Genomic DNA, 24,669 nt, shown 5'->3' on the forward strand with positions numbered 1-24,669 from the left:
AAAAAAAAAAAAAAATACAGTACTGTGCAAAAGTTTTCAGGAAAAATTATATAAACTAAGAATGTTTTCAAAAATCTAAATGATTTTCTAATTTTATCAATTTACAAAATGCAAAGTGCCTTCAAACCAGCATCAACCCTTATAGATACACTTGCACATTTTGTAGCATTGTAGACGCAGTGGTCGGCCAAGGAAACACAGAAGATGTCCAGCGGAGCCGTCGGCTCAGAACTGACAGAAACCAGTGGGACCCAGGTTCACCCATCTACTGTCTGGAGAAGTTTGGTCAGAGGTGGTCTTCATGGAAGAGTTGCAGCCAGAAATCCATCCCTCTGACATGGAAACGAGGCCAAGAGACTCAACTATACATGAAAACATAGGAAGTGGAAGGAAGAAAAATGGCAGCAGGTGTTCTGGACTGATGAGTCAAAATATTAAATATTTGTCTGTAGCAGAAAGCAGTTTGTTTACTGAAGGGCCAGAGAGCTACAATAATGACTGTCTGCTGGCAACAGTGAAGCATGGTGGAGGCTCCTGGAAAGCTTGGGGCTGCATTTCTGCAAATGGAGTTAGTCAGGATTAATGGTTTCCTCCTTAATGGTGAGAATAAAGAAGAACAAGAACTCCTGGAAGTGATGACATGGCCCCCACAGAGCCCTGATCTCATCATCATGGAGCATATCTGGGATTACATGAAGAGACATTAGGATGTGAGGAATACATCCACGGTTCTCTGAGATGTTTGGAACAACCTACCAGCCGAGTTCCTTCAAAAACTGCAAGTCGAAGAACTGACGCTGTCTGGAAGGTAAATTTGTGACCACACCAGATATTGATTTGATGCAGATTTCTCTTCTGTTTATTCACTGCATTTTGTTAATTGGTGAAATTGAATTTCTGAAAGTGTCTTTAGTTCACAGTAAAGTGGCTAAAACTTTTTGCACAATACTGTACATTCTTTAAAGTATATTTGTAATTAAGTTTTTCCTCCATTTCAGCTTTTTCTGGAATTTAAATAAGCTGGAGGCTCCGCAGTACAAGAGCTACCATGCTGGGCCCCACTCTCTTTTTAACTGCTCCATCCTTTCGCAGGGTTTTGGTCAAAATATTTCCCCCATGCTGTGAGATTAGTCCTCGAACTCATCTCCAAAAATAGGCTACTTCAAAAGAGGCTTCACCCCTCCAGACTCCAGCTGCACTGTGTCTCGCACCAGCTCGGTTAATGAATACTTTAATCCCATGTTCTTTATTGGAAAAAAAAAAAGTGGTACAACAACATGTCACATCAGAGGCAGCAAGGTGGGCGCCTTTAAATGGAAAGTTACAGATTCAGTCCTGTGGAAAGTGTCCTTGAATCAGGCGCTGCTCTGGATGCAGCGTCAGTTAAACGCTTAAGATTTAAATGAAATAGGAGCTGCACGCTGGGAGCACACGGGCCTGTTCCTCGCAGAGAGCAGGACGGAGTTGTACAGCTGTGAAGGACGGAGGCTGCATGCAAAACGCTGAGCGCTGATCAGACTCTTAATGACAGACCTGCTCGGTGCCCACTGGCATGAAAAGAGATCACTGTACGTGGTTAAATGACACTCATCAGCTAATGAGCTCCGTCACATCTGATGAACTTGAGTGAACTGTTACTCTGTGAATGATGAATGGGGATCTCATTACTGGACGGAGCAGCTACAACTTTAGGTGATAATATGTGACAGTTTGATATAATACACACATACTCTGCAAAAACATTTTAGATGTCAGCTAAGATGATTTATTTCTGCGGAAACGTTAGGAATACAGTCAGGTTTCTGTACATTGTGAGACGCGTCTTCTGATCTGTCATCCACAGAAATCTGGTAAAGTTTCTTTCTGCAGAATGAAAATAACAAACAGCCAGTCATAAGAGTCATAATGAACTTTATTTTAACTTAAAATAAAGGGATAAGTGGTCTCTGCTGAGCCAATGTGGGATGACAAGAAGAGAAAAACAAGAGATGCTATTTACAATGCATTCACTCCAAGATTTTTTTATTATCATTATTATTAATAATTAGAATTAAAAAATATTTATTTGTTCCTTAATGGGGAAATTACAGTTTGCAACAGCATGCATATGAGCAGAAAAATAACAAGAATGAAGAGTGGACTATGCAAAAGATAAATAACGAGATAAAAATAGAATAGAATAAACAATATACAAGTATTGGCATATATGAAAAAAAGTATTGGATGGCACAGATAATGAGTTGTACACAGTACAGAGCAGGTAGTGAATGGTGAGTGTTGAAACCTTGAAGTGTGATAATATGTTCGTTGTGGAGCCTGAAAAGCAGCAGGAAGTTACTGTTTACATGTGTTTACATCGCTTTCTTTTTCTTTTTTTTTTCAATGAAAGAATGTTCTCTTTTGCAAATAAGTGTAAGGTGTAAATAGAAATAGAATCAAATATATAGTAAAAATAAAATAAAATAAAATAAAATAAAAATAGCAGCCGTAATACGCTGTAAAACACAATAGTTGCCTTTAATATGGTGATGCAAAAATGCGGCCCTCGGATGCTGTCGGATGCTGCCCTCTTGTGGTGCTCACCAGTAAATCACACACAACGTACACTGTTGGTTTAAGAAGAGTGACTCACAAGCACATGAGCTGCGTTTTCCCCTCATTGATCTATCTGTGCTTTGTCCTTCTCTCTTCCCTCAGATCATCCTTTCCTTTAGCCCACACTTTTATCCTACAACAATCTGCACCACCACTCATATATTACGCTTCACAATGGCCATAACAAGCAAAGTTCTACGTTTTTCAAGGACTAATTAAAAGAATGGAAGCATGGGAGGGAATATTAAGAGCATGAGAGTGTGATTCAAGTGTTACTGTATCAGCAGCACAAGACGGCACAGTCGACGTAGATGCATTTGAATTAGAAATATGAAAATAAAATGCAAACAGCACGTGTGTGAACCAAATGTGTGAAAGTCACAAAGCCCCTGGCGCCGACACCTTTAGCTTGTAGTTCATCTGTGTTCTCAGTTCTTCTGCTTTAAATGGTTTCCTTTATTTTACACATTTCCTATAGTTTACAGATAAAAGACACACACATTGCATTTATATTCTATGCTGCAGATTGGAGGGAGGTTAGTTCTGTTTGGGGCCACACGTTTAGTTAACATTTGTGCAGATTAACCAGTTTAAATTTTGTGTGAATTTTTGGAGTTACCAGTGCTGGTGGGGTCGTCTTGTGGTGCTGTGTCATATGTGTAGTATATAAAATATTGGTGTTTCTTTTTGTTAACAGCTTTGTTTGTTTATTAATTAATAATTTTTTTCATTATTTAGATGTTAATTGTTAGTGAAGTGTGTCTATGTGGTCTGATCAGCCAATATGTGCCTCACTGTGTTCGTTTTGTTAAGCCTGTTTGTTTTGCCTGAGTTCTGTTAATTTGGCCTCTTTTATTAAGCTGGAACCTAATTTTTTTGTAAAACTACTTGCTTTTGCATTTTAGTAAATAAAACCCATTTTTCTTTAAACCACCTGAGTATCCTCATGCTTTGACGAGCTTGGTCTCTCAAAATCTGCGTAAGAGGATTGATTGTTGTTTCCTCATCAAGCCTCGACCTGTCACTCACTCACTCTCATCCTTCTCATATTTACTGTGACCTGCCTCTTGTTCCTCTGTTTACACCATGGTGTGTGTAAAATGATGCAGAAAAACATGACAGAGCAACACATTCCTTTTAAAATCTAGCATCTCTGGAATAGTAGATAGATTCTTGTGCTCCATCCATCCCTGATACATCCCATAATATCAGCGTTGTCTGACAACTTCTGCCGGTGACATGACTCTGTGAAGGATTAAATATTTAAATTATTTATTATTATTTTACTTTAGCCTGTGCAGAAACTTCCTGTGCGAGAAGTTCGGTGCAAAATGAAAACACGACACAACATTTAAAAAACACCAGTTTATTGCAACAATTTTTTACGTTTGACTTTTGTACAGATGTCCGTATTTACAATTTCATAATTATTATGCCTCTAATAAATAGTACAACTTAAAGTCATTCTCTAGTCTCTACGTGTTTAAATATTGCACGTGCAAAGTGTGTATAGTATGTGCTTGTCTAATAGATATGCTGTCTTATTAACTATGTACAAAGTTACATACGAGAATCAACCGAACATGGGATCCGACTGCCATGCTACTGAAGAGACACTGTGCATTTCACCCTTGAGAAGATCATTCTACTTCAGTGATGGAGACATGCAGTCATTCTGCAGGAACAGGGCAACAGCAGCTCAAACTCAAACCCCCTCCCACCCCCCAAAAAAACAAGTTAAATTTTATCCTGTGAAACAAAAACAACGACAAGCTGTGAGTTTGGTGGCACGTTCCCACCTATACTAGAAGATCCACAGATAAAAAATAAAATTTAATTTAAATCTGAGTGATTTATTATAATTTTTTTTTCCAGATTAAAAAATAAAAAAATCTAAACCAGTGTGACCTACAAGGTTATCAAGACTGCGTTTGTTCGTCTGTGAATGAAACCTTTCACAGGTTCAAAATGACTTTTCTGCCATAGGCAAGAAATCTATTTCTATAAATACACAGTTTAAATACATGTTCGCATACAAGTCCTGCTCCACCGGCAGCGTCGGCGGAGCAAAGTCAAGCTATACATCGTACATAAAAATTTGAACATTTACTACCGACAGTTTCCAGACATTGTGAATATAATGCACGGCCTCGCCTGACAACACGTTCCTATTAAGTGTTAAGAGAGTGAGAAGTAACACAAACACCGGGATGGGACGAAGACGTGGACGCTGTGATCCTACTCCACCACTAGGTGACAGTGTTGCACAAACCTACAACCCTCCTGAGCGTTTCACTGGAATGGATGAGAGGACAGGTACAGTGCAAAAGCAAACACAGGAACAAACCAAACCTTAAACAATACACAGATTTCTGCAGAAAATAATAAAAAATAATAATAATAATTTTAAAAAAATGCCCGTTTGATCTTGTGTTTCCACGTGGGAACAGGGAAAACTATTGTGTTGTCAGGTTCACCTCTGCAGAGTTCTATGGCTTTGGCAAGAGGGTCGAGAGGAAACAGAAAGGGCCTTTAGCGCCCGCTTCTCTTCATGCCGTGTTTGTGACGAAGCGGCCGCCCCCCCGACGTCTGAACTCCCTCCCTGCACCTCTGAACCCGAGTAAGCGGAGAGCACCGACGGTCATGCACACAGAGACACCGAACACCTCGACAGACACCGGAGACACAGCAGACGTGGGTTACAGTATTTACAGAAGACACTGACTTTGATCGCATGCACTTGATAATATGGGTGTTTTAGAGTCCCCCCCCCTCCCCCATCCCCTCCCTCTCCCCACCCGCCCTCCAACCCCCGGTGGGGTTTACATGTTCAGATGAAAGTCAGTGCAGTGCAGGAGTTCAGAGCCAACCACAGCAGGACGCAGGCCTTAAATTATTCAGCGCTGCGAGACACTTTGGACACCCCAGGAGTTTATCTCTGTACACGTGGTCTTCACACAACGGAAAGTATATCAAATATGGAGACTTTATTTGTGAATTTTATCACCGGCATCAGGTTGTGAACACTGCACTGCACCCTGCATTTCAGAAAAATAAGGAAATCTAATGAAAACTGATTAATATAGATTCATACAAGAAATAAATATCTGATGAGCTTGAGATAAAAATAGAGAGAATTGAGCTGAAATAGTGGATAAACCGTAAAATTCACAATCCTTTTATTTGCAATTTTGAACTAATCTTAACTTGACGTGAGTTATAATAATAATGGATGTGGAAGGACCTAAAACATCCGCCCTAAACCCTCATTCCTCAGTCACTTTTATTCTCGCTGAAACCAGATTTTTGTCTCATATATTTTCAACTGTGGCTGAGCCTAAGAGCCGCCAGTCCCCGACGATTCGAGACCAGATTCTTAATTTAGCAACATCGTCAACAGGCGTGCAGGTAGAGCTCCACATCACTCGCTGGGTTTAGATCAGAAGGAGCAATTGAGGTTTTCTCGACTGGAAAACATCCTGCTACTTCGGCGTCACCCATCATCCTCGCTCCTTTCCACCTACACACCGAGACGCAGCCGAACGCGACGAGTTCAGACCTGTTCTCTGGAGGTTTAAGGTCAATTTGGGAAATCACCAACTGAGGCGGAAGTAGATGAGACAGACTGAGGGAAAGTAGGGAGAAAGAAAAGTGAAACGGACTCCTGCAGCGAACCGAACACCACAGGCGGGGGGTCTATGTATAATATAGTGTGAGAGGGTTGGGGGGTGGATTCTTTATTTTTCCTTTAATAGGACACAGAAACGTTGGCTTCTCTCTCTTTTTTTTTTTTTTTTTTTTGCACAAAACACGGGTCCTTTATTTGCCATAAAACACTTTTCTTACTTTATTAATGGGTTTGTAGGGTTGGCAGGGAGAAGTTGGAGAGCTGAAGGTCCTTCTAGTTGAGTTGTGGCGAGCTCTGCCACCATCCAGCTTAAAAAAAAAAAGAAAAAAGAGGACAATTGTTCCCGTCCTCTCGTTCCCTCTCGGGGTCCAGGCTGCAGCCGAGGCAGCTCATCAGACTCCCCGGTGGGTGACAGATCAGCAGACACGCCTCACATCTCGCCTGCTGCTGGAAAAGCAAGCAGCTCTTAACTCCTGCACTCACTCTTCATTTATTTATTTATTTTATTTTTTTATTGCATCAGGGAGACAGAGACGACAGAGAGTGTATCATGTGGAATGTCAGCCCTTGAGTGTCCCTGTCAGAATAAAGGGGGAGGAGTCCTGCATGACTCCTCATGCTGGCTTCACGGTTTTATTGGACGCCGGGTGCAGACGTGCCCCTCGTTTTGAAAAACAAAAAAACAAAAAACAAACAAACAGAAATAACTACGAACAATTTTAAAAACAGATTTCGAGTGTTATTCCTCGTAGTTCGTTTCCTATCAACAGGGACATGACCTCACCCACTGGCATGCACATGCAGGCTGGCTCGTTCCCAGCTCACAGTGGGCGCAGCTACTACTCCATGCCGTTCCTCAACATCTGATTGGCTGCGATGAGCATGACGCTGATGATGAAGGCCATGGCGAAGGCGCAGATGAGGCTCTTCCTCACGCACGTCTGACGGTTCTTCTTTGAGGGGTGAACTGGAAGGGAAACGAGAGGTGGACAAATGGGAAGACGTGGGAAACATAAATAAGTGTTGACTTAAAAGATGAGAACACTTTTGTTTCTGACAGGACTTTATCATTTCCTGTGCCCGGAGGAAGAATATAATGGAGACAAACAGAGGGTGCGGGGACACCGAGCACATTGCGGATGATTTATTTATGTTGTGAAGCATTTACTCTTCTCAGTTCACTGGTCAACTTCTCTCTCCCGGGAAAAGATTAATGCCAGTTAAATTTAAATAATACAAACTGCCCATGGATGCCTAAAAATACCAGTCTTGCTCCCTTGTGTGTTTTGTGGTTTGCTGTTGTGGAAACAAACTAATGATTCCAGGTATGAGGACACCTACAGTACAGTGCATGGGTGTGGATCCAACCCCCACTGTGGAATAAATAAAGCAGTATCGTATCGTATCGTATCGTATCGTATCGTATCGTATCGCATCTCATAACATCATATCTTTATCTTATACATTTTGTCTTATCTCGTCATATCATATCTTGTCTTATTATATAGTGCCTTATTGTATCTTATCTCATTTCATCTGACCTTGTCATATTGTATCTTTATATCTTATCACATTTTGTCATAACTTGTTGTATCATATCGCATTGTATCTTAACGTATCATATTGTATCGTATCGTTTTGTATCTCATCTCATCGTGTCTTATCTTGTTACATTTTGTCTTATTAGACGTTAGTATGGTTTCTTATATTTTATCTTATCTTAGCGTCTCTTATTTTATATTGTCATATCTTGTCTTATCACATCGTCTTGTTTCGTATTGTAATGTACCATATCTTGTTACATTTTGTCTTGTCATATCTTGACATATCTTGTCTTATTATATTGTATTGACGTATCTTACATCTTATCTCATATCACCTTCTCATATTGTATCGTATCTTGTTACATTTTGGCTTATCTCGTCATATCTTGTCTTATTCCATTGTATCTTATCTCATCTTATTTCATCTCATCGTATCTTATCTTGTTACATTTTGTCTTTTCTTGTCTTATTATATAATATCATATCTTATATCCATCTTAGCATCTTGCATCTTTACCTAGTCACATCGTATCGTTACTTATCTTGTTACATTTTGTCTTTTGTCATCGTATCTTGACATATCTTATTTTATTATATTGTATTGTCATATCTTATCTTATATCTTATCTCATCTCATCCTGTGATATTGTATCATATGTTGTTAAATTTTGTCTTATCATATTGTATCTTCTCATATCCTCTTGAATCGCATCTTATCATATCTTATGGATTAATGGCAGATAAAGTGAGTAAATACATTTTTGCTAATCATGCATGAGGCAACAAGCCTAACCCAATCCTCTGCACAATATTTTTATTTTGAAACTCAAGTGACCTTTAGTCACAAATCCACTTTGAATTCAACCGTTTCCCACAGAGACTTTGTTTTTTTTTTGTTTTTTTTGTTTTTTGACTGAGACATTTTCCACTCTAGCTGGGACCAAAGGAAATAAACCTGAGGTGTGATCTCACATTAGTGTTGCTGGGCAGAATTAACAGCTCTGCCCTGGATCTCGACTGAATGAACAGCGGGCTGCTGGGAAGTTCCCAGCAGAGAGGGACACCAGGGTAAGCGTCACGATTCACAGGACCAGACTGACTTCGTAGCAACAGCCAAAAGTCATAAGCAAGAGCCCAATTAGTCCTGCAGCTTTAGAGTGAAGCTACAGAAATATAAAACACTTGAGAGAACAGTTGTATATACGGACATACAGTATACCTTTATGGAGGCTATCATGTCTGATGGAGGGGTGATTCAACTTTAGGAGCGGCTGAATTGTACTGCACTACACTGACAGGACCTTCTATCCCAATCAAGTAAATTAAAGAGCAGAAATAGTATCAGAAAAGTAGTACTGTGTAAAAACTGATGGTGCAGCTCTGAGTAGCAGTGTCATGCTCTCTGAGCAGAATTTAGATACCTCACACCAAAATCCTCCCTCAACCTCTTTGTCTCCATAATACCCACTTCAAAGAGGACATGACAGCGTATTAAACTGAAGGCTTTTATACAGAAATCCAAGCTGACACTCGCATTCACGCAACAGCACGCCAGGTTCTCTCCATTTTCTGGCTCAACCAACTGTTGGCACTGACTGGTTACTCAGCAGCGGGTGAGATGATTTTACCGGGCCACGGTAATTAGGGGGAGCTGGGCCAATGACCCACGGCCACACAGCTCACACTCGCTCTATTTTTAACTGGAAATTCAAGAGGCGCTGCAGTCATCAGAAAATGCTGTTCCAAATAAAATCCAATGTGGAAAGAAGGTCAGAAATGGCCCCATCTTTCTTGGCTGAGGCGCTGAGGCGGTGTCATTATTTGGCAATCTTCATCTGAATGGTGCTACTCCAGACTTTTACATAATATGAAACATGAGCGGACTTCACTGGATTAACTAGGAACGAACTTTACCACCAAGGTTATATAACTCAGCACTGGGTGAAGGCTGGGTTTTTTACTTGCCTTGTTATTTATACACAAACATACAGTATGCTATGGTACAACGTGGGACATATAAAATATGTTTTTAATCAGAGTCATTTTCGAAGATCAAATCTCTTTCAGGAACGACACTGTCACACTCGCAGTTACTCACGTTCACACGTTGAAGCTGCCTGGTACAACCACAGCCTCATCTGTTGGACATTTGTATCAGAGATGGAAATTAGGAAGGCTGGTGGAAAAACACACGCTCCTTTACTCTGCAAGTCTGGGAACAGAACCAATCGAATCCTGTTTCTATACATTCTGGTTCATTTAATTGGATGCTTTTCGCTCGCTTATTGAATTTCACATGAAATTTCAACAGTCTGTCTATGTGCATTGATTAGTGAAGAGGTGCACCATCTCTAACCTTATCACTGCCAGATTTTGTCTTCTAGATCTTCTTAATGCTACTTTGGACAATGCACTCCTCTTTTTCGGTTCCCCAGAGGAGTCCTTTGTTAGAGTTAAGTTTAGGTTTAGGTTTAGGGTTAAGTTGATAACTGATTGTAATATTTCTTGGCACATCATACAAGTCCTTATCATATTGGATACATCAGCTTCTGGGACCTCTGCACCATCCATATAATCAATACGTTTCTGAATCGCTGACTTGGATTGTGTTTTTGTGTTTTTAACAGGGAAATCTTTGCACATTTTGAAAAGGTTACAGTAAGAATATAAGTTAAATTTTACTGATATTTCAAAATGTGTAGTTGAGTTATTGAATGCATTTCATGATGCAATCTGCATAATTTCTATTCTTTCTAATTTCTAATTTAATTAAACTGAAAACATTAAAAATGGGCATTCATTTATTCCATTTTTTTCTTTTAAAATATTTATTGAAAAGAATATTTTTAATATTTATATATTTACCTAAAGGAGCAGAGGTTCACAATATTGTTGGTATTGGTGATTTTCTATACCAATTCAAAGAATAAATTCCAAGTATACAAACATTTTTCAGTTCTGAACAAGGACAGAATTATTTTTTTCTGCCAATGAAGAAAATAAAAATATACCAGTTTGGGTAAAATTATGTTTTTTATGCAGTTTTTAGTTCTCAAATAAAAACACTGATATCAGTAAATCGCCATAAATACTCAATGTTTCAAATATCATATTAAAAACCATTTATTGATTGCTTCAGAGTAGTAGTCCAGAGACATGCAGAATGTTTGTAGACGCTGCACTTACGACTTTTCTTTCTGCTTTTTAATTTACTCTGGATGACCAAAACTTATGCACACAACTGTAAGTAAATATGAGTTGAATAGGGTGTTAATAGAAAGAGCATGTGTTGAGTTGCTGGACTTTGAGGATGGGAGGGGAGTTGTGGTCTAGACATGAGTTCTCGGTCCAGTCGCTTTCAGCCTCATAAAACACCTCAGCAGCCGCCTGAACTAAAGTCTACAGAGACTGGACTGTCAGCACTGGGCCGCGGTGGTTTTTAAAGGTAATGGAGGACTCACTGGTTTCCAGGCCGCCGACTGACGGCCGTCTGCATCCACATGTGCGTCAAAGCCATTCGTCTTTCTGTTCATATTCAGCTCGGACATTTTAGCTGACAAACCCTTCTGCGACTATAGATTTTTATTTAATAGTTTCAATTTCATTTTAGTGGCCTTTGTGATGTGTGTTCTCAGGGCTGTGACATTTATTTCCATACTGCACTAATGGAAGAATGATCCGTGAATTAAAGAGTGTGAGTTTGTGATTTTGTACTTTCTTCTGAAAAAGTATTGCATTGCATTCAATTGGTGGAGCATTTCTAAATGTTTGTCTGGAGGAAAGTAAGACTGCTTTTGGCTTCATTTTTTAATTACACAGATAAAAGAAACACAAACCCCACATTCACAGATTACATTTTATTTTTAATTTTATTTTTGTGAATATTAGCTTATTTTGAATGGGATTTGTGCAACACGTCTCAAAGAAGCTGGACAGGAGCATGTTGTGTTCCATCACCTTTCCTGAGCCCACATGGTAACATCCTTCACAGAATGAATGATTGAATGTCATGGGCATTTAATGTTGGTTTTCAGGCTTGCTGCTAACATACATATATTTCTCCAGATTCTCTGAATTTTTTAATGATATTATGGACTTTAAATGCTGAAATCCCTAAATTCTTTGCAACTGAGTACATTGTTCAGAAACATTGTTCTTAAACTGTTGGACTATTTGCTCATGCAGTTGCTCACAAGATGAAGATAAGGGCTAATCATTCTAGGTGTGAGGACATAATCAAAGAGTGAGGACCAAATCACTGTGGGTTAAATGAAGCATTATCCTATGATCGTATTGTAGCTTGCTATATCCTGTCAGGTGTTAAGCTAACTAGTAAGATAACATACCAGTAGCTAATTAATTCACGTTTCATTCATTAATTGCATGATGAATATAGAGGTGGCTACCTGGTTAGTGTCCGATTTAAGACTTGACCACTTGAGCAGATGTTAGAGATAAACGATTTGGGTCATTCAACCAGGAGTGGTTTAAGAGAAAAATGTGGTTAACCGGGAGCTCGTAAAAATGTATTTTTAATCTAAATGGAATTGATCATGTAGTTTACATAATATTTGAATTATAGTGGAATTTGTGTAATGTGTAACTAGCATTTTGTGTGTCGTGACTTTGTATATTGATTGCTGTGTACTGGGTGTGCGCTGTTCATGCCACTTGAACATTGCCGTTTGATGGTATTATTGATGATGATAATCTGTCATCATTGAAACAGAGGTTAGCACTGATACCTCCCAGCAAAAAGGTCCCGGTTCAAGTCCGTTTAAGCCCTTTCTGGGTGGTGTTTGCATGTTGTCTGTTTTTTTTTTTTTTTCTCCAGGTACCCGGGCTACTGTGTTTTTGTTGTGAGGGTACTGATTATGATATTTCTGGATTGCATTATAAGATTTTCCGTGGACTGTTCCAAACCAGTGTTTGTTTTTGTTTTTTCATCAGTTTTCCCAGGCTGTTGTTGCCTCTGTCCCGGCTTCTTTGGAACGTGAAATTCAAAATGAGTGAATTTTTGAAAAGAGAAAACAATAAGATGTATCAGTTTGAACATTGAATATCTTGTTTCTGTGGCATATACAGTAGGTTGAGAAATAGTTGCATATCCTGTGATAGATGTGGTGATTGATCCAAAAACACAAAGCTGAGATACAGAAGTCAAATTTGTCTTTTTAAAAAATGTATTAATTTAAAAGAAAATTCTATTAAGAAAAAACAAAACATTAAAGTAAGGTTGGGAGCTCTAGTTTGGGAGTCTGGGATTAAGAAGTCATATAAAAATCAAGTAGCATAACCTCTGGTATCAAGAGAGATGTAGTTTACTGCTTTCACATATAAATCTCAAACTTAGCGTTGCAGGATCATTTAGTTCAATGCATCAACTCTCTTATTCCAGGAGGTTTTCTGTGCTCATAACAGCCACAACTGCAGAAAACAGATATTTATGTAAATGAAAAAATCCAGCACTTAGAGCCTTAAATGATGCATGAAATCCATATGCCCTTAAACTGATACACCTGCATGGCAGCTGTGACTTTCACGTATCAGGGTTGATTTCCATGCTAACAAGTGGCTGCCGAGCGTCCCGTGGACAGCTGCTGCTCTGGCATGTTTCTCTGCGCTTTACACTATTGGTACAATTTGTTCGGCAATGAATCGGTGCCTGGTGAACCTCCACGGATCAGTGGCTACATTCTTCATTCCGTTGTTTTTCAGCTCAACACTATATTGATTCCAGAAAGAGGTAAAGCCAGAGGGAAATCAGGTCCCTCTTATGCTATCTCGTATATCAGCAAGCTGAAGTAATAAGAACCAGAGTAGCATGATGAATTGTATTCAGTATGAATCGCGCTGTGACACGATGTATTGATCCCTACATGACGGAGTGCGTTTTGGTGTCCCTGTGTGGCAGGTGGTACCCATGGAGCTTGGGGCCACAATATGTGATTACTCTGTGTTATTCGGAGCCTTCGTCATAAACCTGCTCGGAACATTATGTTGTCATCGCACTACACTGGTTTTAGGACCCTGATAAAGTGCCGGTGCAACCTGTGTCCATCCTCAGTGACACCGGTGTTGGACCAGTCAATTCCCTCTAATAGAGGACTGATTGATTGGTGCTGTTCGTCCTCCGAGAATCATTCTAGTCCACAACCATGACTACAGAGAAAAATCTCAATGCACTGGAATTTCACACATACAGGATCAGACACTTCTGATGAGCACGGTCTCACTGCATGACAAAGTAGGCAGGGAACTGGTTCGACTACGCTGCCTTCAGGACGTGTGGGAGCTGGGAGTGTTATGACTCAGCGTTTCATACCAGAACAAACGTTACTGGTGTTGTGAACCAAATGTATGCCATGGAGAAAGTCACATTATTTAGCTGCTCTGACGGCACACACGGCATCAGTCAAGGTGCACACACTATGAATAATAATAATAATAATAATAGCTTACAGCTAAGCAGAGACTGGTCTCAACAAAGCGGCAACTTTTTCTTTTTCATTTAAATTTTCTTTGCTAACTTCACCAAACATTAGCTTTTCCTCTAAATTTTACTGAAGTCACTGAGACTTTTTAATCAAGGTTCAACAACATTGACAAAAGGCTGTATGCATCGATCAGGCATAACATTATGACCACCTTCCTAATATTGTGTATGTCTCCCCAACAGCCTCCAAAACAGTTATGACTCATCAGAGAACAGACATAGGCCTTCTGAGGGTGACCTGTGATGTCTGGATACAAAATGTTGTTAGTGAGGGCCTTGGAGGGGATGAGACTTGATCAGTTTGAGATCTATTCTTACTTTAATATTATAGACCCCTTCATGGCCTACGTCACAGTGACGTCACAATGTTAACTGGAGGCAAGACAGAATGAAGCTTGAGGTGAACACTGTCACTTTCAAACATGAAAATGTCGTCTTGCTGTATTTTTTGGTGCCAAAACTGAAAAATCAAAAACACTAACTTGAAGTTTTATCACATACCAGGTGCTGCCAGTCGCAGACATTTGGTTTGGCTTTGGCGATTAAGAGAAATGATTGGAGTGACACAAACAACAACGGGCACACTTGTTATCAGATAGGATTAAGATGCAATGCATCATCAGTTCAGCCTGGAAAACACTCTGGGTGAGAATAAATTGTGACTGAAATTGCGTTAAGTTAATCCTTATTTAGAGGATTCTTGTTACACGTTAATGCTAATGCTAACTGCAAGCTAACACAACGTTAGTTATGTGTTTCAGGGGTGTCCAAGCAGAAGTTGCATTTACTACATTACCCTCCGCAGTGGTTCCTCTTACTTCTTGTAATATATGTTGGAGACAGACCAGACTTTGTCCCCTCTGTGTCCTCCAGTGATCAAATCGTCCATCCAGTGAGTGAGAGTGTAGGGGTCGGTGAATGTAGTCCCATCAGTCAGAGTCAACGTTTTAAAATAACACTCACGTTCTCAGAGAGTGGGTGTATGAGTATATTCTCTAAAATATACGTTTTCGTCAATTCTTGCTAAAACTGTCCACTGAAATATGCTAACCAGCGTTTACAGGCTATAATGTTTGAGATGTTTATCATCCAGTTAATCCCCGCCCCTCAGGTCTGGTCCAGGTGGGTGCTACAATGAATGCCAGGTCCAAAAGTCAGCAGAACACTGAACTGTCACAAGTTGAACAATGTCAGTGGTTTTAATGTTGTGGCTGATGTTGGCTGCTGGTTAATAACAACAAGCATCTGTTTTTCATGCGTGGACGGCAAAGTGAGTGTTGTGACTGTCAGCTTTCATTTCCTATCAAAGTAAAAAATGTTTTTGTTTTGTTTTTTTTTGTTCTGGTAGTCTGACCCAACGATCTGAAAGACTGAGTCATTCAATCTGAATCCAAACGTGGCATTTAAAAAATGTTTTAAACTACATTTGAGGGGTTTGAAAGAAACAATGCCACTTCCTGTTTTTATGGTGACAGTGGATAAAGTCCTAGAATACCCTCTGGCGCTCTGCTAGCCATAAATCTTGGATGACTGGTTTTCCGGAGCGAGGTTCATGCATATTTCAATCTGAGCCACTGCTGAAACAGGTGACCAGCTCTCACCAGTCACCACGAACAACCCCAATCAATAAATCAGCAGGTGTGCTGGCTGGCTGTAGATCCTGATTAGCAGCTCAAATTCTTCCTGACAGCACGGGTTACTTCCCCTCTGCCCGTCCACACGCCACAGACAGACTGCATGTCTGCAAAATGGATGCACACACACACACACATTTGCCTAAGTGGGTGTGTGTGAAGTTAGCTCAGGGACTTTCACTCACCTCCTTCAAACTCTGTCTGACAGTTCCCAGAGTTTTCCTTCAGGCTTTCTTCCTCGTTGATGATGATGTTCTCGATGTCCTTCATGGTCAGATGGTCGCGGAAGGCGTAGAATAGGATGTGTTTCAGCTCCTCCAGGGTGATCCTCTGCATGTCGAACTGAGGGATCACACATGGGGGAGACATTTTTCAAAAAGTGCGGCCACATAAATAACCTGCGTGAACATCTGCAGTATGTAGATGTGGAGCACAAAAATCTTTCCATAAATGTGCACGGAAGATGCACCAGTAATTACCTCCCAGAGATTCTTTTGAATGTGTTTTTTAAATTGAATGCATTGGTCTGAAAGTGATTGATTTATGCTCCACTTCCTGAAAAAAATCATTCCAAATTAGGGCACATCCACAGAAACACGCAGTACCACTTGTAAATCAAAGACGTTTGAAGGTCTCTTCCAAGAGCAGAGACCAGCACAGAAGTCTCACGTATCAAGAGTTCAAGGAAACCGAGTTTGATCGGAGGAGGGATGCCTCGCTGGCAATCTCCCCGCTGTACTTCACACTTGAGAGTGGCAATTTAAGCAAGAGGCAGTTTCATTTTCTCCCACATTAGGACGTTTAAAAGATGCAATACAATTAAGCCAAAGAGAATACATGACTGAGAATGAATCCATAAAGAGCAGTGAGCCCTGTGCAGCTGAAGAGACTGTGATTCGGTTTAAATGTTATTAACATACCTTCCCAAGTGTCCTCACTCAGTAAACAAAACTACATTTAGCCACCTATTTATAATAGAGTCTCTCCGCTTTGCACCTTGCATGTGTGCGGATGTTACTTAGACATGCAGCACGCACCTAGACCAGACCAGACGCCCCCCACCCCACAGCAATGACACTCCTTGATGGCAGCAGCAGGATGCAGCCTCACACAGACACAGGAACAACTCAAAACCCCCCAAATTAATAAAGTGTCTGTGGGATGATCCACAGAGGACACCTCCGCTCAACCAGTAGGACCCGAAAAGACCCCCACTAACACCACAGGACCCCCTCAGAAGGCCCACGTCCATTCACGGGTGAGTTGCAACTGTGGAGGCACAAGAGAGACCTAAACAATATTTGGAAGGTGGTCATAATGTTATGCCTGATCGGTGCATTACGACTTCGAAATTTAAGGCTCTGACTTTGGAGCTATATAGAGAGCAGTTATTTTGGGCCTATCCATCAAACGCTGAACTGAACTCAGTGATTATCACTATTTCTGGTCATGTCAAAGCCCCTGGTCTTGAACCCAGCGGGTGGTTGGAGGTTCTTTTTTTTTTGTTTTTTTGTGCTATCTATCATGACTTGTGTCCCTGTCCTCCACCCAGGGAGACAGGAGGCCGATCCTCGTACGACCCTGGAAAGGATGAGCTGCACAGAGGAAGGATAAAATATGCAACACGGTGACTGAGCCGGATCGATCCGGATCAATGAAGCTTCTAAAGCCGTAGCAAGCAGAGGGGTAATCTTTGTTAGGAAATCCAGCCTAACCCGGTTTAAAAATAGCAATTACAGTAATTATTAGTATGTGCAGGATCCGGCTGCAATTTATGTTTATGAACCTCGACCACTTTCTGTTGTGGTGGAATAAAACTAAGCAAATACCATTAAATTTAAGCTAAACAAAATAGAATTGCACAGTTTGTCTCCAACTTGAGGAAATGTACATGATTTATATCCTAATTCTGAGAACAGCACTCTCCATACACCCAAAGTGTATGAACATAGATAAATAAGAGTGGGGGCAGATTACACCGAGGCTCAAATTCCAATCACTCCACTGGTCTGAAACTAAGTCCAGCTGGAGCACGATGTCAGACCCAAACAATCTTGTTACAGAAGGAAAAGTATTGTATTTATGTTTCCTCCTCTGACCTTGAATGTTTTGTGGACGAAGAAAGAAGATAAATTGTCTTTGAAATCTGAAATGGTGCATGTAGTCTGTGACATCAAGTCAAATTTAGAATAACGCTGCAGTGAAAACGATAAAAAAGAACCGGCGAAGACGATGGCAGGGTAGATCTGAGAGTGGACTCGACTCCTCTCATGGTTCTAAAAGCAAAACGAGCATCTAACAACATGACAAGAATGCTATCAATTAATTCCTGCAAATCCTAAACCTCTGAGTTTGTTACAATGAAGGATAACATTCACCGGACATCCTGGCACACTCGCTGCCTAGATAATTACGCAAATCACCAACATTTGTTATCTCTCAACCTCGGAGCGAGCTAATGAACCCTCACGCCTAAAATTTTAATCAGCCTGTGTAACGATTCACTATCAGAGCTAATTAAAAGCTCAGGGTCACCGCTTCAACTTTTGTTTGTGGTCTCTTCAATTGGCGTGAAGATAAATGTTCTCAAGGCAATAAGAGCTGAATAAAAGTTCCACAGAGAGTGTCATTAACATTTAGTTTAGATTTCGTTCTTCAAAAAACGAAACCTCACGTGAACCACCATGGGCAGCAGCTTAAATAAGATGTTTTTCTTTTTTGTTTCAGAAACAAATGAGACGTCTCACTCCGTCATCTGAATGAATTGGTTTATTTAAATCCCCTCGCCTCCCTGTGGCCGACAGACAAAGAATGAGATGCTAACTTGCTCTAAACAGACAGATGCACCTGAAGCAATCCTACAGCGTCGGCCACTTAAAGTTAGAGCCGACTCCTGTGCGACTTCCCCCCTACGGAGGCAGGTCGGCAGTCTAATTGTGTTTACTCAACCTTCGTGCAACCTTGCTGCCTCCTGAAGACGCCGTCGCTGACAGACATCAAGCGACTGCATTTGCGAAAAAAAAAAAAAAAAGAGACGAGCCGGAGGATGACTCCGTCCACGCAGCGCTCCGGTGACAGATAAGAAAAAGCCATTTTATTTTCACTTTCCATATAACACGGACTTTTCTCGAAATGTATTCACATTCAAGCACCGGGTGACCTTTCTGGAGAGTGTGGTGGAAGAAAGGGGGTTAAGAAAAGAATGACACACCTGGACCTGAAGTGACTCCCACAGAAAAGATCTTTAGTGGGACGCCCGGCGCTGTGTGACCTACGGTTTCATTCGAAACCCCACGCAGGAAACCTTCAGCCGTCTTTGTCGCCTATTCTTCACAAAAGTTCAGCCCCGAAGTGCAATCACATGACTCAGGCAGCTGTGCTTTTAATGGGGAGTTCGGGAAAGTTGGAAATGTCACATACTGTTAAGGCCTGCTGCGGCCGCCACTCAGGACCAGACTTGTGCTGAGATGAAACTGAATCCCAGCCAGACTTTCACGTGGTCCTTTAAATCTCCCTCTGAGGTGGAGGCTTACTCATTTATCAGCGCTAAGCAATGAATAAGCATCCACAACGTCAACAAGATACAGGGACTTGGAATCGATCTGTGGTATTTAAGACCGGTCGATGCTGTGCGGAGCCGCAAAGGGTTTACATCCGTGTTGGGGTCTGTAAAAGCCTAAAAAACGCTTTGGGTGAGGAGTCTCCTCCGTATGGTGTCTGGGCTGAGCCTTAGTGATAAACTAGGAGGAGGGAGCTGGAGTAGTTGAAGTGGTTCAGGATGCCTCCTGGTCACTTCCCCTAGGACGTTTACCTGGGACAGTCAGCTGGGAGAAGACCCAGAGTTTGCTGAAAGGATTTCGTATCCTGTTGCTAGGGACAGAAATATCTAGAATATCGTTCTTTATCCTGTTCCCACTGGGACTTGACTCCATATAAGTGGATGAAATTGAAAGGATGCATACAGGTCTCCTTTTACTAGCTAAATAAATGACTCACCCCCCAGTATTTCTTCTGATTAACAGATTAAAATATAAACAGTAAACAAATGGAGCTGAGGATGAGCACCTTTTAAGCCTTGGCATCCACTGATCCATTTTGACATTTTCTTCTATTATGCTTCATTAATGTCTCTTCAATCACTAGTTAAAAAAAAAATAGGTGTTTATTTCACTACACTTTGTCTGTGTTGCGGCTCTAATTTACTCCTAAATTGACTAAAAGTCAGCTTTCTGAGCCGGCTCGTAGCACTACCCCGGCCTGGGATACAAGGTACCGTTGTGAAGCTGTTATTCTCCTGCAGAAGTCTGTCAGGTCCAAATATGTTTCAAATATTCTCTAAGAAGAAAATTACAGCTCAAATTAGCCAAAGAAAGAGTCAAAGAAAAGAAACTTGAAGAGGTGGAGAGGGAAAGTCAGACTCATCTGAGCTCATTTGGTTTTGGTACATAGGGGTTTCCTATATAAATATACATGATTTTGCGATGTAAAACTTTAAAGACTCTGAGCCAGAAATCTCCACTTCAGTAGCACTTACACACACCAAACTTTCCAGACTTATTTCTAACTACATCCTGCAGGTATTTACGGAGGGGATTTCTCATATATCCCTCAGAGTCTGAAATATAGAACATTTTACTCCTAAAAACATGGCAAAAACTGACTGTTGAGAGTGTTTTATGATTGATGGAGTGATAAACAGAGAAAAATTCCCTCTGTAAATACCTGGAAATCTAACACATTAACAAAATGAAACAAGAATTTTGATCCTCGCTTTAGTCATTATTCAGATTTCTGTTCTGGAAATGTATGCAAATTAGTGCAGTAGATAGGGTTAGGGTTAAATATAAATTCACAGAAAACTTGTAATACAAATAAATCATTGTATTCATTAACTGGAGATGTTTCATGGTGATTTCTATTAGTTAATCCTTTTCACCCTATTCACCTGTAAAGTCTCGCCTTAACTTTATGAAGTTTTACAATTGTAACGCTAGGAAAGGTAAGAATAACAATTTCTAACTGTATCATTATTTTTGGAAATTTCACCTTTATTTAACCAGATAAAAGACCCACTGAGACCTTTTTCACTGAAGTACAATCACGAAGTAGACATTAAAACAGAAATACAAACTGTTTAAAATGCAGGAGTGGTGGTAAAAACAAGGACAGGCTCTGCTGAGTGGATTCCCGTTGTCGGTCTATTAGAACAGAGCGAAAGGTCTCAAATGAGAGAAGTTCAAACATTTTCTGCTCAGACTGAAAGGTTTTTCCAAGCAGAGAGGACAGAGAAACTTAAAGTGTTTTTTCCCCCAATTCAGTCTGAACACGAGGAGCAGCTATAGGTGCAAAATGTCATTAGATCTTAATGGCTTTTAATTCTCTGAAGGAAACAACTGAAATATCCAGGAACCAATCCAAGGAGAGCCTTGTAGATGAGAGTCATCCTCACAGAACCAAAGCCAGCATTAGCATTAGCACACAGTTCACATCCAGTTATAAACCTTAAAGCACAGTGGTAGGCCGGAGTCAAAGGCTGACAGCTGGTTGATGCACACACATATATACAACATCATCATAATCAAGAATGTAAAAATATTACACGTTCATAAGCCATGTTGAGAAATAAATGTGAACTGAAACATTGTGCGCTCTATAATGGGTATTTTGTGACTTCTTTTCCTTTTTACAAGGGCGATCATACAACATTAAATACTCTGGGGCTGACGAGGTTTGTGATGCAAAATTTAAAAAATACACGTCCAAGTAAAAGAGTGTATTCACCTTGGTGTCAAACAAAATCAATAAAACTACAATCACCACGAGCATAATGAAGCCTCGCCTAAGGAGATGATGACTATCCTCGGACTAGCGGCTTCCTTTTTTATTTGTATGAGCCCTCACACTGCAGCGAGTGGACACACTACAGGGGCCGTGGATAAGGACGGGGGAGTCACCCTAAAGAGAGGGGTCTGTTCATCTCTGCACTCGTAAATGAGGCGCCTTCAGCTGCTGCTCACACACACAGACGGTGTGAAGGCGCCAAGAGCCAGCATCCAGCCATCTGCTGAGTTCAGCCCTTTGCAGCGCAGCCAAGTTATAGCTACAGATAATGCTCTGCGCACACAGCAACAGTCCAATTATATGCGTCTGCTATTCCAAATCTTCGTTTTTAGTGGCAACAATATTAATGCATTTAAAGCATGCTCTGGATGGAAGCAAGCTACAGAGAAGATTTAAATGCAGGACAATTCTTTTGTTTTTAATGGCTAATAATTAAGTAAATAAATATGGGTCCTGGGCTGGAGGTGGTGATTTTACACAGGGAGACAAAGCTACAGGTGTGTCACAGGCAGAAATGTTACACTTTGAACAAGGTGAACAAATAAATACCAGGCTTCCAGTGAATAAAGACACATGACAGCAGGTCTGGAGCTGCTAGAAAAAAAAAACCTCCTGTGAGATCGGTGGGTTTTGACCTCAACGCGTTCACAACCACGTGAAAATAAAAAGACGAGGCTGTGAAGATGGGCTGTGTAGACACATTCTGAGTATTTTTGTGGTGCGCCGTCAGAAGACGGAAAAACAAGGAGACGGAGAAACAAGAAAGAAGAAAAGTAAATTAGTTTGCGATCCGGGCGAGGATGACAGTTCTTTTTTTTCCCCATCTGAACAAAACTGCATCCTCTTGCACTTTGGGAAGACGCAGCCTTCAGTCGAACAATTTCCATATTTTCGTCAAATGCTGCAGGCCTCAGTTGCATCACCATCCAGTCAAGAATCAGAGGAGCAGTGAGACCCTTCCCCTCCCTTTTCTTTAACTCTCCTCAGATATTTGCACGTGACACTAAAAGTAACCACTGACAGCTGTTAGTCACTGAGCTCTGACTCCGTCCGTCGTACATGAGAGAAGTCGCATAAAATAATAACTCGTCACCTTAAAGTCTTGGGCTGATAATATTTATTGCGAGGACATTTATTATTTACAGAGCAGTTTATAAGCACTCCTGCATTATTCACACTGCAGTATATGAATCGGTTCTAGTTTCTCCGATTCTTACATCCACATCCGAGGTTTCAGTGCAGCTTTAATGTATTCCACACAGATACAGATACAGATACAGATACAGATACGGCTGCTCCTAAGTCACATGTTTATTTATTGCTGTTATGCTGAGGGAGCCATTGTTCTGAGGAACACCATTTACAATACCTATATTATACAACACCGTGTCTTTGTGTGTAACCTGTACGTTGACCGGGGTTAATAAATTCATTACACGCGTCCTCTCCCTTGCTAAAATGAAGGCTCAGCATCTTTATCGATCTCTGCTCTTAAACATCCGATCTGTTCCTCTCCCTCTCTGAAATGCCCACAGGTTTCTGGAGAAATTTATGTCTCCATTACCACTGCGTCACCCGGCCATCAGAGGACACAAGATTAATAGAGGGGGGTGGGGGGAGAGGAAAGAAAAAAGAAAACATAACGCGCGCCGCGGGGGTAAGAGAACGGACGGGAAAATGATTCATGTCACAGGAGTGTTGACAGAATCATCGGCCACGCGAGTCACAGAGGACTCGACCTTAGATTCTTCTGAGACCTTTAAAGAAAGTTCTGTAACCTCTGCGGTTAATTCCCTGTGATCGGTCACAGCAGACAAAAAAACGCTCATATTCATTCATATTAAGTAGTTTGTATTTTCTCCGGATGCAAACAGAGAACAGTAATCTCTGATCAAAGAGGCTCAGATGAGCGTTCACATCAGGTACTTAACAGTCTGTGAATCCTTCAGGGAAATCTATTTGAATCTCAATATAGAAAGCAACACTCTCCCGTCAAGAGGCTCTCTTTCTTTACATTCACGTCTCACAGAAACCACAGCCAGCAGTGACTCAAAGGGGCGGCAGACTTTAGATGAGGAGGAAACAGGAGGGACTACCTGAAGCCACTGAGCAAGTTATCAATAGCCAATTACTGTTAGTATGATTAATCAAGCAGAAATGACTTCGGTTAACCCTCGGACTGCGGCGGGCTACAGGAGTTGCCTGAGGGTTGCTCTTCTCATTAGCGCGACTCAGTGGATCTATACAGTGTGCCTGATGTAATTCCTATCAATGTCCACAGTAGACCGAAAAACAAAAGAGACAGACGGCAAGAGAGAGACGGAGGATGAGAGAATGAGTTGAGGACAGGAAGAGAGAGGTCGAGAGAGAGGTGGAGAAGAAATCACTCGGAGCTTTAAAGAATTCAATTGAAGTTTGATCCAAACCTGAAAATATTTAGCACACGGTTTAATTAAACCCATAGGGTGACTGCAGGACCAGGGCAATCCATTTTGCCTTCAGAACTGCCTTAATTCTTCGTAGCATACTTTCAACAAGGTGTTGGAAACATTCCTCAGAGATTTTGGTCCATATTGACATGACAGCATCACACAGTTGCTGCAGATTTGTCGGCTGCACATCTATGATGAGAATCTCCCGTTCCACCACATCCCAAAGGTTCCTCTATTGGATTGAGATGTGGTAAATGTGGAGGCCATTGGAGTACAGTGAACTCATTGTCATGTTCCAGAAACCAGTTTGAGATGATATGAGCTTTGTGACATGGTGCATTATCCTGCTGGAAGTAGCCGTCAGAAGATGGTCCACTGTGGTCATACAGGGACGGACATGGTCAGCAACAATACTCAGGTAGACTGTGGTATTTAAACCATGCTCAGTTTGGACTAAGGAGCCCAAAGTGTGCCAAGAAAATATCCCCCACATCATTAC

At 41.0% G+C, this 24,669-nt stretch overlaps 1 protein-coding gene across 2 annotated transcripts in view; it reads right to left on the minus strand.

The window, feature by feature from the left end:
- Window positions 1-3,945: 3,945 nt before the first annotated feature.
- caln1 (calneuron 1) overlaps window positions 3,946-24,669 on the minus strand; it is a 63,281-nt gene continuing 42,557 nt past the window's right edge. For both annotated transcript variants that reach the window (XM_047595091.1, XM_047595090.1), the window contains exons 5-6: window positions 16,083-16,239; window positions 3,946-7,190 (exon numbers count right to left, since the gene is read on the minus strand). In XM_047595091.1, coding sequence (XP_047451047.1) covers window positions 7,063-7,190; window positions 16,083-16,239 — 285 coding nt within the window. In that variant the 3' untranslated portion in view covers window positions 3,946-7,062. The remainder of the gene's footprint in view (window positions 7,191-16,082; window positions 16,240-24,669) is intronic.

Source organism: Mugil cephalus, chromosome 9 (genome assembly GCF_022458985.1).
Source record: "Mugil cephalus isolate CIBA_MC_2020 chromosome 9, CIBA_Mcephalus_1.1, whole genome shotgun sequence".
Classification (NCBI taxonomy): domain Eukaryota; kingdom Metazoa; phylum Chordata; class Actinopteri; order Mugiliformes; family Mugilidae; genus Mugil; species Mugil cephalus.